This window comes from Neomonachus schauinslandi, chromosome 3, assembly GCF_002201575.2.
Source record: "Neomonachus schauinslandi chromosome 3, ASM220157v2, whole genome shotgun sequence".
Classification (NCBI taxonomy): Eukaryota; Metazoa; Chordata; class Mammalia; order Carnivora; family Phocidae; genus Neomonachus; species Neomonachus schauinslandi.
The window spans coordinates 122,685,027-122,699,496 of NC_058405.1; the positions used below are offsets into that span (position 1 = coordinate 122,685,027).

Sequence of the window (14,470 nt, forward strand, 5' to 3'; positions counted from 1 at the left end):
TGCTGAGGCCTCAACTTCTCTTCTCCCAGGGAAAGAAAATAAAGAAGAAATGCCCGGGTGCCAAATGGTATGGCCCAGGGGACAGGTCACAATTCTGGGTGTGAGTTGGCACTGTACTAATAAAATAAAACATTTTCTAAGGGACTTTTTCTTCAGAATATATTTTTGCATACCTGGACATAACTGTTAACAGTCATTTTAATTGCATTAATATTGGTGTGTGTCATCCACCTACTTACTCTTTATGAAATTTTCTTCGTTCTCATCTGCAATACTTAGTAAAGCTCCTCCTTGCATCTGGCATGAATAATGTGCCTCATTCCAGGAAAGAGAGGAAAGCAGGTTGAATTGGTAGCAAATGTGTGAATTGAGATCCTTCTCCCAGATGGCATCACAACCCACCTCTGCGGACGCTGAAAACAAAGTCCATTTTAAAACATAAACTATAATCTTACTTTATCTATACAACAATGGATTTCTAAGATGAATTTGAATGGAATGATTCCAATTTCAACCTTTAAAACTTCAGTGCCTTATTGAATCTTGATTAGGTCTTTATGATGAAATATGCATTGTTATCCCACTGGTACTTTATGGTTCAACTCTTTCAAGATTTAAAGGAAATTCAAGAAATTATCAATAAAGAAAGTCCAATGCTTTCTGGGAAAATAAGAGAAGGCATTTTTAAAAGAAGGAAACAGAAAAGAAGTATTTGCGAAAATAGCATGAGTTCTCTAAAAACTGAAAGCTGTGTGAATTTAAATGTTTATTTGAGACACATGCAAATGTTGTTTCAAAAAGCTTTTTACCCCCAAATACCAAAATGCTAGGCGGAATAAAAGGGATACAGTTGAAATATGAGTTTATGATGAAGACAAGTTTTTAAATAAACATTGAGAACAGGAACACTGATATTCAGTTTAAGATAAAGTTCTTTCAACCCAAACGAAAAGAAGCAAAATGTACTTGTAAAACATTGCATAGTACGCTTAAAAGTAAATTTAATGAAGTCAAAATGTGGATCTGAAATTTGAAGTTTACTGAAGTAACAGAAAATAAAGACCTGGTTCGGGTGATTTTGCTAAAATTTTAAATCAAACCCCAAGGAGAACTAAGAAGCCAAGTAATTACCTGAGATCAAACTCAGCCAAAGAATTTCAGAATGTAGAAAATGTGAAACATGCTATATCATGAGTGTAACTGATGGACAGGCAATTTGCTAAAATCTAGAATAGTATTTCCCAAAGTGTAATCTACAGAGTAAGACAACTTCACGAGCTCTCCAAGAGGAGCTGGGACATAATGCATAAATAACCTCCTCTGGTAAATTCAAAATGTACAAGAGCATAGTAAAGGCTCTGAGAAGGTCTGTGGTAAAGAAACAGCTCAATTTTAATTTCGTTGTACTTCAAACTTATTTGACAATGAAATCTTTTTTGTTTCTTTCCCCCATAATACTTAGATGGTTCCCTTGGGAATGTAGAAATTTGTTTTCATGTCTGATCACTACGTGCTTTCCCCAGAACTGAGTTAGTTAACCAGAAGTTATTAAACCACATATAAATCTAAAGTGGTCTATATAGTTTTCTGACTGCTACATGTATTTATAAACGGATCCAAGATTGAAGGAGGGCAGAAAATAAAGCTATCACCAAGTAAAACTGAAGGAAAGGAAAAGAAAGGGGGAAGGAATATTTCAGTAATCATCTTGCTCTCGTGTCTGAAATTTCCCTATTGAGAACGAGTCCTTAGAGATTGTCTTCAGTTAAAATGCTAGACCATCCCTGAGATGGACAACACAGTAAGTGTTAACAGACATGAGCTCAGCCCTGTTCATCTGGCGAAGACAGTTGAGGCCATAAGAGCGGGGCAGGGGACTGTTTACAATTTCATTGTGCATAAAAATCATTTAGCCAGCTTGTAAAGAAAATGCAGATTCCTTGTTCTTAGTCCCAGAGACTGAGTTAGTAGGTCTGGGGTAGGATCCAGGAAACTGCATTTTAAACATATTCTTGATTCTAATGCAGGTGGTTTACAAAGCAAACCCTGGGAAACACTGACTTGGAAGAAAAAATTAAAGTATTTCCCAAGGAGTGCAAGTCTGAGTAGCTCTTTACTACTAGAAGATAATAAGATGTCAGAAAGGGAGAGATGTTGGTAGAAAATGTCAGAGGGGGAAATCGGGGGAGGATGTCAGGAAGAGAGATCTGGGAATAGGGTAACTGCCTTTCATCTCCTGCCATAAGGAAAGAGTCAATAATAAATCCTAATTATAAGCCTTCAGTTCACAGCCATATCATGATAAGAAAAGGTCTGGAGGACACTTCAATTGATCTCATTCCCATTTTTGCCAAGAGTTGGTCCTGCCCTTTCTTTCTTTCTTTTTTTTTTTTAAGATTTTATTTATTTATTTGAGAGAGAGAGTGCGAGCAGGAGTGGGGGAGAGGGGCAGGGAGGGAGAGGGGTAGAGCGAGAAGGAGAAGCAGACTCCCTGCTGAGCAGGGAGCGGACATGGGGCTCAATTCCAGGACCCCGTTATCAGGACCTGAGCCAGAGGCAGACGCTTAACTGACTGAGCCACCCAGATGCCCTGGTCCTGCCCTTTCAATAGGACATAGATTGAACTGTGTAAACACAGCTTTTTGCGGTAACCTGCTTGAATTCTGTACATTAAACAGTTGAGATGAGAGGCTTGCAGGTGATCCTGTCTCTGCTGCAAATTATACAGCCCAGTTTTGTTAGATTTCCCTTGGTCTGGAATTATCTGTGCCAATTCTTCTTCTTTTTTTTTTTTTAAAAGATTTTATTTATTTATTTGAGAGAGATAGAGGGAGCTCACGAGTGGGGGGAGGGGCAGAGGGAGAAGCAGACTCCCCACTGAGCAGGGGACCCAACGCGGGGCTCGATCCCAGGACCCTGAGACTATGACCTGAGCCGGAGGCAGATGATTAACTGACTGAGCCACCCAGGTGCCCCTGTGCCAATTCTTAAGGTTAATCAAGGGGAAACTTGCAGTCAAATGTTTGCAACAGGTGCCTGCCTATATTCTTCTAACAAGTAAGTTCATCTGTCATTGAAATTTGGTTTTAACTAAAATATAAGAATTTGTACTTCCATGCACCCAGACACAAGTGCTGTCTCTTCTCTAGATGGGCCGCATGTCACTCCACGGATCTTATTTGAAGGCTGTAGGGTAACAAATGGGATGAAAGCGCCACGGTGGGCCTGGGCACTGTGGTGTACTCTCCTGATTTCCCTTCACGATCGAAGGCCTTATTTCTCCAGCTGCCAGGAGACACATCTCAGTGTTAACCTTCTTCAGGGAGTGCCTTGGCTGAGAAGTCTCTTTGCCCAATATCACTCTCCCTTCCCAAAGGCAGCCTGCAAACTATGATTGGTCAGTGCAGGGCTATGGGTGCCTCCTCTCACCTCAACTAGGGGCAACTCCAGCTTGCGAAGCTCTCATACAGTCAGTCTAGGGGTCTCCAGGCCTGCATCACAATCCTGCACAATGCTGCTTTCTCCCCGTCCTCTCCACATGTATTGATCCTGAGAGCACTCCCCCAAGAGAGCTGCCTGCTCATCTCTGCCTCAGGGACTGCTTCCCAGGAACCCATTTGACACAGGCTCCCATCTTGGCCTGGGGCATATGCATTTAATATTCTTAGTTCTCTTGTTTCTTCATACATAATCTCTCTTCCCAAGCCACTGAAAATGCGAGAGTGAAGGCTGGTGTCTCAGGTGCATTTAATTATTCTTGAAAAATTCCACTCTAAGCCTAGAGTCATATTGTCATATTTCTTTGCATCTATGGCTGCCTTTATATTGTTGCTCCTGTCACTAAACGATGAGCTCCTTGAGGGAAGCAACTGTGTCCTATATATCTTTGTATCTCCTACTATTGGATGAAAGATTGCCAAAATCCTTTGTATGTTATAAATAGGTGATTTTTTCCCTCCTTAAATATACCTCTCTTCTAATGAACTGAGATTTATTCATGTCAACACTGATTTTTTATCACGGATTTTGCTGGGAGGCAGCCATTCCTTTTCCTCTGTTAACATGGCTGGTTTTTCTTCCCAAAGGATACAGCTTTCCCAGGTCAACTGTTTCTTGCCATTTGAAAAAAATTTTGAATTCTTTAAAAAAAAAATGAATTCTCATACGATTAGAGCAACTCCAAGCTACAAAGTTATTATTTTTCTCTCTTTGGTCTTTTATATACTCATCACGAAGTTATTGGATCTCTGCTCCCTGCAAAGTGCTGTGTTGGTAAATCTCATGTAAAGAGAATATCAGACCAAGTCAGGACTTCTTGCTGTACCTTCCTAATGCCTTACGCACTTCTTGGTGGCCCTGATCACAGCCGAAATTAAATGATGTATTTAATTTTGCTCATTGATTCTCTGTTTTTCCCGATAAAATGTAAGGATCAGGAAGGCAGGCACCATGTTTCATCTTTTTCATGCTCTTCCCCACACTCACCCATCAGCATTTAAAGGTAATTGGGTAGAGGTGAATATGCTATCAAAGGAATCTGAGAAGTGCTGGCCGCAAAAGAAAGAGGAAAACTAGTAGGTGTGGGTCCTAGAAGCTCATGAAAGGAGATGGTGTCAATTTTGTTACATGTTGCTGAGTCTTTAAGTAAGTTGAGGACTGAGTCCATAGGTGAGCATGAGCGCTGTTTCAACAGAGGAACCCAATCACTGGCCTTCTCTGTGCCTGCTCCAAACAGATGAGCAGAGAAAAGTCATTCTGATCAGTTGATTATCAACCACCCCCAATACTTCCTGGAAACATTACTACTTTTCTCTAGTAAGCTTGCTCTTTGGCAGCCATAATGCTCATTTCACATCTTTCCTGTTGTCCAAACCTCTTATTCCTTCTTCCCCCTCCTCAGAGAAAAAGTCCACAGCCTCTGGACCAGTTTCTCCTCATTTTCTCCCATCACTTAATCAATCAAACTTCTTGGAACTGCACCATCGTCTCCCTCTTCCCTCTTATGGAGAAATTGTCTTTACATCTATGAAAGGCCAGTCTGTCCATCTATGATCTGGATCCTACTTCCTTCTGTCTTCTGAGAGATCATATATACACAATCAATTGCTTTCACTTTCCTGCATCTTCAGCCTCTCTCTGTTGGATCATTTCCACATACATTCAAAGATGGCCTAGCACTGCTCATCCTTAAAAAATAAGAAACAAAAATACTTTCTCCCTTGGCATCCCCATCCCCCCTTTTCTCTACCCCCATTAGTCAAATACTTTTACACACATACTCTCTTCAATTCCTCATCTCCCATTTACTCTTTCAAAAATAACAGTTTTATTGAGATATACTTAACATGACATAGAATTCACCTATTTATTTATTTATTTAAAGATTTTATTTATTTGTCAGAGAGAGAGAGAAAGGAGAGAGAGCACAAGCAGGGGGAGCGGCAGGCAGAGGGAAAAGCAGGCTCCCTGCTGAGCAAGGAGCGGAGGCAGGACAATTCTAGGACCCTGGGATCATGACCTGAGCCAAAGGCTGATGCTTAACTGACTGAGCCTCCTAACTCACCCATTTAAAGTATATAATTCAACGATTGCTAGTACAGTCAAAGAATTGTGCAACCATCACCACAGTCAGGTTTAGAACGTTTTCATCACCCAGTACCCATTAGCAGTCACTCTCCATTGCTCCCTCAATCCCCATCCCCACCCTTGGTCCAAGGCAACCACTAATTAGTTTCCATCTTTTTTTTTTTTTTTAACGATTTCATTTATCCATTTGAGAGAGAGAGAATGAGAGAAAGCACATGAGAGGGGGGAGGGTCAGAGGGAGAAGCAGACTCCCTGCCGAGCAGGGAGCCCGATGCGGGACTCGATCCAGGGACTCCAGGATCGTGACCAGAGCCGAAGGTAGTCGCCTAACCGACTGAGCCGCCCAGGCGCCCAATTAGTTTCCATCTTTATGGGTTTGCTTTTTCTGGACATTTCATATGAATGGAATTCTACAATATGTGGTCTTTTGTAACTGGCTTCTTTAATTAGCATAAGAATTCCAAGAGTTGTCTATGGTGTAGCATGCACCAGTACTTCACTTCTTTTTATGGACCAAAAAGACTATATGTCTTTTTGTATGTATGTATGACTATACTACGTGTTATTTATGCTTTTATCAGTAGATAGACATTTGGGTTGTTTCTCTTTTTTGGCTTTATGAATAATGCTGCTATGAGCATTTGTTTATAAGTTTTTTTTGTGTGGGCATACGTTTTCATTTCTCCTGGATACATACCTAGGAGTGGAACTACAGGGTCATATGGTGACTCAGTGTTTAACATTTTCTTTTTTTTTTTAATTTTATTTTATTATGTAATGTTAGTCACCATACAATACATCATTAGTTTTTGATGTAGTGATCCACGCAACCTTTTGAGGAACTGACAGACTGTTATCCAAAGCAGCGGTACCCTTTTACAGTCCTACTAGCAGTAGCTGAGAGTTCCAGTTTCTCCACGTCCTCATCATTTATTATTATCTTTCTGATTGTAGCCATCCTGCTGGTTGTAAAGTGGCATCTCATTGTGGTTTTCGTTTGAATTTCCCTGATGGTTAATGATACTGAGCATCTTTTCATGTGCTTATTGGCCACTTCAAATCTTCTTTGGAGAAATGTCTGTTCAGGCACTTTACCCATTTTTAATTGGGTTGTTTTTTTATTATTGAATTATAAAAATTCTTTTTATATTCTAGATATAAGGTCCTTTATTATTTGTATGACTTGCAAATATTTTCTCTCATTCCATGGGTTGTCTTTTCACTTTCTTGATAGTGTCCAGTGAAGCACAAAAGTTTTTAATTTTTTTTTTAAAGATTTTATTTATTTATTTATTTGAGAGAGAGAATGAGAGAGAGCGAGCACATGAGAGGGGGGAGGGTCAGAGGGAGAAGCAGACTCCCTGCCGAGCAGGGAGCCCAATGCGGGACTCGATCCCGGGACTCCAGGATCATGACCTGAGCCGAAGGCAGTCGCTTAACCAACTGAGCCACCCAGGCGCCCCCAAAAGTTTTTAATTTTGATGAAGTCCAATTTATCTATTTTTTCTTTTGTTGCTTGAGTTTTGGTGTCATATCTAAGAACCCATTGTCATATTTAAGGCCATGAAGCTATACCCCTATATATTCTTTTAAGAGTTTTATAGTTTCATCTTTTCCATTTAAGTCTTTGATCTATTTTGAGCTAATTTTTTGTAAGGTGAGAGATAGGTGTTCAATTTCATTCTTTTTAATGTGGATATCCAGTTTCCCTTACCATTTGCTGAAAGGCTATTCTTTCCCCATTAAATTGTCTTAGCATCTTTGTCCAAAGTCAATTAACCATAAATGAGGACTCACAATTTTATTTAATTTTTTAAGCTTATTATTTTTTTAAGTAATCTCTTTACCCAACATGGGGCTCAAACTCACAACCCTGAGATCAAGAGTCACACGCTCTTCCAACTGAGCCAGACAGGCACCCCTATTCAATTTTGACAGGACCAAATTGTCTTGATTACTGTAGCTTTGCATAAATTTTGAAGTCCTCCAACTTTGTTCTTTTTCATGATTATTTTGGCTCTCTTGGGCCCTTTGAATTTCCATATGAATTTTAGGATAAGCTTGTCACTTTTTGCAAAGGAGCCAGCTAGAATTTTGATAGAGATTGCAGTGATAGTGCCCTCTTAGCCATATTAAGTCTTTTGGTCCCATGAACATGGAATGTCTTTCCATTTATTTATGTCTTCTTTAACTTCTTTCAACTATATTTTGTAGTTTTAAGAGTGTAAGTTTTTCACTTCTTTCGTTAAATGTTTTCCAAAATATTTTATTTTATTTTATTTTTTAAAGATTTTATTTATTTATTTGACAGAGAGACACAGAGAGGGAACACAAGCAGAGGGTGTGGGAGAGGGAGAAGCAGGCTTCCTGCTGAGCAGGGAGCCCAATGCGGGGCTCGATCCCAAGACACTGGGATCATGACCTGAGCCGAAGGCAGACGCTTAACGACTGAGCCACCCAGGAGACCCTATTTTATTCTTTGGGATGCTACTATAAATGGAATTGTTTTCATAATTTAATTTCTGGATACAATTGATTTTTGTATATTGATATTGTATGCTGTGAATGTGTTTATTAGTTGTAATAGTTTTTTAGTGAATTCCTTAGAATTTTATATATATGAGATCATGTCATCTGCAAATAGAGATAGCTTTACTTCCTCTTTCCAATCTGGATGCCTTTTATTTCATTTTCTTGCTTACTTTCCCTGATTAGAATCTCCAGTACAATGTTGAATAGAGGTAGTGAGAATGGACATTCTCATTTTATTCCTGATTGTAGGGAGGAAGCATCAAGTCTTTTATCATTAATTATGTTGGTTGTGGGTTTTTCATAGATGCTCTTATCAGGTTGAGGAAATTACCTTCTGTTCCTGGTTTTGGAGTGTTTTTTTTTTTCTTAGTTACACAAAGGGATTTAAATTTTGTCAAATATTTTTTCTGCATTTATTGAGATAATCATGTTTGTTTTGTCCTTTATCCTATCAATATGAGTATTAATTGGTTTCCTGATTTTTAAACCACTTTTGCATTCTTTTTTTTTTTTAAAGATTTTATTTATTTATTTGAGAGAGAGAGAATGAGAGACAGAGAGCACGAGAGGGAAGAGGGCAGAGGGAGAAGCAGACCCCCTGCTGAGCAGGGAGCCCGATGCGGGACTCGATCCCGGGACTCCAGGATCATGACCTGAGCCGAAGGCAGTCGCTTAACCAACTGAGCCACCCAGGCGCCCCCACTTTTGCATTCTTGAGAAAAGTTCCAGTGAGTCATGGTATACAATTCTTTCTATATGTTGTTGCATTCTGTTTGCCAGTATTTTGTTGAGGATTTTTGCATCTATATTCATGAGAGATACTGGTGTATAGTTTTCTTTACTTGTGATGTCTTTGTTTGGTTTCAGTATCAAGGTAATATTGGCCTCACAGAATGAATTGGGAAATGTTCCCTCCTCTTCTATTTTTTTCATTTACTCTTTAACCCACTCAGTTTGGCAACTAGAGTTTACTTGGTAAGGTCATCAGTGACCTCCATGTTGCCAAGTCCAGCACTTGGCAAGTTGCAGATCTTGTCAAATCAAGCCCTTCGGCAGCATTTGGTAAGTTGAGTTCCCTGTCTTGGCTGATGCACTCTTTTTTCTTGCCTTTACATGCCTGGCTACCCTTCTACCACTTTGGCTGCCTATTCTTAGTCTCCTTTGCTGGTTCATTCTTCTCTGTTCAAACTAAATGTTGAGGTCTTAAGACTTGGCCCTGAGTCCCCTTTCTTTCTATTCTACACATACTCTAGACTGTCTAACCCATTCCTATAAATCCCTTTACTACAACTCTCAAATATATAGAGACCTCTATGTCTAACTGCCTAGTCCACATCTCACATGATTGACTGATACATAACATGTCCCAGTCTGAATGCTTCATTGTCTCTTCCAAATCTGTATCTCCATTAACTTCGCAATGCATATCAGAAACCTGGGGTCTTAATTAACACTTCATTTTCTCCCTTATCCTTCAAGTCTGTCCTTACCAGTGAGAAATCCAACACCTGGTTAAAAATCTATATATGATTTTTCAGGCCTGACCATAGGCAATTACAAAGGCTTTATCTGGTAGACCTCATGGGGGAAAGCTCCCCTCCCATATCAGACTTGGTTCACAGACGATGCACTAAAGTCTCTGGAGGGAGTTTCAGTCAAAGATTCAGGCCCCCCTGGACCATCATGCTCTTCACATTCCTAGCTCTGGCTCCTTCATTTCTAAGCCTCTTTTTCTGAGACCTTGGGATGATATCCTCTTCAGGTACCTCTACTGAGGTTGGGGGGTAGAGGAGGGGGAACCTTGAAGACAGTTTTACCCACTCTGACTCAGTGCCCAGTCCTTTTCCACTCCTAGCTTTTCCCTCCCCACTTACCCTTGACCCCAGAATCCACAAAACTGAGGAGGCTTTTGTTGAGGGCTCTCTCAACAGCCTGTGCTGATCCTTCTGACTTTTGACCAGTGTGCCATTCCATAAGGAAAATGGAGCAAGAGGAGTTGGTGCTTCCTCCCATTTTAGGTTCTTGCTTATATCTCACAGTAAGTGATAAAAGGCTTAACTCTTTCATTTTTGGCTTGTTGCTTTAATCAGCTACTCAGACACATGATAGCTCAGCTTCTTCTCTCCAGCTCAGCTGTGTTCCTAAGAACCACATCTTATTCAGTCTATCTCCAGATTAGATTTTCAATACATCCATTCTCCAACCCACTTTCTGCTACCTAACTCAAGTCACCACTATCCCTGATTCAACTACTGCTGGGGCCTTATAACTGGTCTCAAGGATTTCCTTCTTGCCCTCCTGCAAGCCATTTGCCATAAAGAATTCAGAGTGGTCCTCAAAAAAATTTTAAATCATTATCATATCACTGCTTAGGATCCCTTTATAGCTTCCATTTATAGTTAGAATTAGGTAAATCTTTACCTCTAGAACACCTTGAATTATCATGCTTCTGCATGAGTTGGCCTCTGCCAACTTTTCCAGAGTGTCTTGCTCCTCTATCCCTTACTGTGCTCTTGCCACATTGTCTTTCCTAGGTAGTAGTAACCTCTTTCCCTCCTCAAAGCCTTCAGGCATTTGGCTAGTGGCACACTGTGGGTAAAGGTAGGAAAACAATCACCCTTGGGCAGGTGAGAGTATTTTATCATGGATGTTGTTTAGAATTGTCAGTGCATGTGCATGGTGAATCAAAAGCATATTGACGTCTAGTTGGTTTTATTATTTTTTTTAGTTCTATTCAAACAATATATTTCCTTTATTGCCTGTACACCTAGTGCTGACCATTTGCACCTCTAGATGGATATCTCATCCTCTCACTTTCCATCTTGATAACTGTTATTCATCTCTTGGACTAGAGATTTAAATACAACATACTCAGAAACTCTTTCCTTGACTCACAAATTTAAATTAGATTTCTTACTGATAACACCATTTTTTTTAAAGTAGCACTTATCAAAAATTATATATCAATTTGGGTATTTTACTTGAATGTGAACTTCATTAGGACAGGCACTATGACTTTCATCTTTCATGTTCATGGTTATAATCCCAGCACAAACTTGGCACATAGTAGGTGTTCAATACAGATTTGTGGGAATGAATGAATGAATGGTTTGTGAAAATAGAGATCAGGCATGCATTGTCATAGAAGTCAAGGAGAGACAGTGGACTGAGGAATGAAAGCAAGGTGAAGAAGTATAGACAATTCTTTTGAGAAGTCTGTCTATGGTGGAGGGTAAAAGACATGGGTGTTTTCAGGAGGCAGAAGTGGGTATGAAGGTGTTATATTATTTTTAAGATATTTTAAGACTTGAGTGGGTTTCTCTTACGCTGTTGGTGGGAATGCAAACTGGGGCAGCCACTCTGGAAAATAGTATGGTGGTTCCTCAAAAAGTTAAAAATAGAACTACCCTATGACTCAGCAACTGCACTACTAGGTATTTACCCAAAGGATAGAAAAATACTGGTTCAAAGGGCACCCCAATGTTTATAGCAGCATTATCAATAGTAGCCAAATTATGGAAAGAGCCCAAATGTCCATCGGCTGATGAATGGATAAAGCAGATGTGGTATATATACACAATGGAATATTACTCAGCCATCAAAAGAATGAAATCTTGCTATTTGCAATGATGTGGACGGAGCTAGAGTGTATTATGCTAAGCAAAATAAGTCAGTCAAAGACAAATGCCATATGATTTCACTCATATGTGGAACTTAAGAAATAAAACAGATGAATATAGGGGAAGGGAAAAAAAAGAGAGAGAGGAAAGCAAACCATAAGAAATTCTTTTTTTTTTTTAAGATTTTATTTATTTATCAGAGAGAGAGAGACAGAGGCAGGCAGAGGGAGAAGCAGGCTCCTTGCTCAGCAAGGAGCCCAGTGTGGGACCCGATCCCAGGACCCTGGGATCATGACCTGAGCCGAAGGCAGACGCTTAACCGACTGAGCCACCCAGGCATCCCAACCATAAGAAACTCTTAACTACAGAAAACAAACTGAGCGTTGATGGAGGGAGGTGGGAGGGGGATAGGTTAATGGGTGGTGGGTATTAAGGAGGGCACTTGTTGTGATGAGCACTGGGTGTTATATATAAGTGATGAATCACTAAATTATGTACCTGAAATAAATTTTGCCATATGTGTTAACTAACTATAATTTAAATAAAAACTTAAAATAAAAAAAAAGACTTAAATTAAGCAAGTTTAACTGCTAATGGAGAAGGATCCAGTAGAATGGTGGGCATTGAAATCACCTAGAAAACTTGTTAAAACAGATTGCAGGGCTGCACTTCTAGAATTTCTGATATAGTTGTTTGGGGTGTTGCTGATAATTTTCCTTTCTATAAAACTTGCAAGGAATGCTGCTGCTGTTGGAATGGGGATCACACTTTGAGAAACACTGAGATACAGGTTGGAGAAGGTTGAATGGGAGGCTCTGGAGTCCAAGCGGGGAGATTTGCCCTAGGTAGAAGGAGGAACACTATTGTATAGGGTGGAGGAAAAAAGATGGGTGCAGACCCAGGTGAGCTTAAAGGTTAGGGAACAGAAATTGTCAAAACTTTCCCTCTGATGGATCCTGTTTTCATTATGAGTAAGAACTGAGGTCATCTGATGAGAATCAGGAAGGAGAATGGGGGGTAAGGTAAGAAGTTAGAGGAGGATAGGGAGGTTGGTATGGTCATTGTGGGGAGCAAGAGAGCAGTATGACAAAAGAGAAATAATAGCATTGCAACCAGTGTTGGAGGCTTAGGTGAGGTTCACAGTCATACATCTATGTTGATACCAATCTGCCCGTTACACCATTGAAGTTACTGATAAAATAATTGTATCAGCTGAATAAGGTTCAAGGGCAATCAGACCATTCCAGAGGTTGAAGTCTTAAAAATGTCTCAAGCTAACTGAACATGACTGTCCAGCTGTGTAAGACACACAATTAAGAGGGACTCATCATGGCACAGAATTGCCTCTAAACAAACCCAGAGAGATTCCTATATATCTCCTTGTTCCTGAAAATCTATAGTGACAAGTGCTTTATTGTATCCCTCCTGCCAGTGTGTTTATATATGTAGTAGTACTAAATTTAAATTTTGCTCACTTAGTCAACTTTTTTTTTAAAAAAAGGAAGCATCATTTTACAGTGAGATACTAAAAACTTCCATTAAGAAAGATGAGATACAGAAGTACAAATCTTTGCTTTATTCCACTCACTCCTTTCTGTCCTATTCACTTGTTGCTCCCGTGGAAAGAGCTATCAGCTTGCTCAGATTTCAGCCTTTGACACATCATTTTGAGTTATGTTGGTTACGAGGAACCAAAAGTAACAAGAAAGGAAGAAAACTGGAAGTGTAATTTAGCACTATACAAATGGTGCTGGTTGAGGTAAAGGTCAGGAGAGCTGGAATCTAGCAGGCTGTCAAGCAGAAGAAGCTTCTGAGCTATAGGAAGACAGGGGGGTGAAAAGCCCCAAGCACCACTGTACCCAGGCTTCCACCTGGGGAAACCATAATTGAATACAGGAGACAGAGAATGGTAACAGGGCTCTTCACAGAACCTCAGGGAGAATACTGCGGTTAAAAAAAATGTCAAAATCCTAGAGGAGAACATAGGCAGTAACCTCTTCAACATCGGCCACAGCAACTTCTTTCATGACACATCTCCAAAGGCAAGGGAAACAAAAGCAAAAACAAACTTTTGGGACTTCATCAAGATAAAAACCTTCTGCACAGCCAAGGGATCAGTCAAAAAACTAAGAGACAACCCACAGAATGGGAGAAGATATTTGCAAATGACAATACAGTTAAAGGGCTGGTATCCAAGATCTGTAAAGAACTTCTCAAACTCAACACCCAAAAAACAAAAAGTTAAGTCAAAAAATGGTCAGAAAACATGAACAGACACTTCTCCAAAGAATACATACAAATGGCTAACAGACACATGAAAAAATGTTCAACATTTGGACGCCTAAGTGGCTCAGTTGGTTAGGCGTCTGCCTTCGGCTCAGGTCATGACCCCAGGGTCCTGGGATCGAGCCCCACGTCAGGCTCCCTGCTCACCGGAGGAGTCTGTCTCTCCCCCTTTCCCTGCTCACGCTCTCTCTCACTCACTCTCTCTTTCAAATAAATAAAATTTTTAAAAAAAAAAAAGAAAAAATGTTCAACATCATTAGCCATCAGGGAAATTCAAATCAAAACCACATTGAGATACCACCTTACACCAGTTAGGATGGCAAAAATCAACAAGGCAGGAAACAACAAATGTTGGAGAAGATGTGGAGAAAGGGGCACCCTCTTACACTGTTGGTGGGAATGCAAGCTGGTGCAGCCACTCTGGAAAACAGTATGGAGGTTCCTCA

General features: G+C 40.1%; 1 protein-coding gene across 1 annotated transcript in view; it reads right to left on the minus strand.

Annotated features, from left to right (window-relative positions):
* PLA2R1 (phospholipase A2 receptor 1) overlaps window positions 1-14,470 on the minus strand; it is a 114,174-nt gene that overhangs the window by 77,621 nt on the left and 22,083 nt on the right. The window contains exon 4 of the mRNA XM_044913660.1: window positions 240-413. Within this exon, the coding sequence (XP_044769595.1) occupies window positions 240-413 (174 nt within the window). The remainder of the gene's footprint in view (window positions 1-239; window positions 414-14,470) is intronic.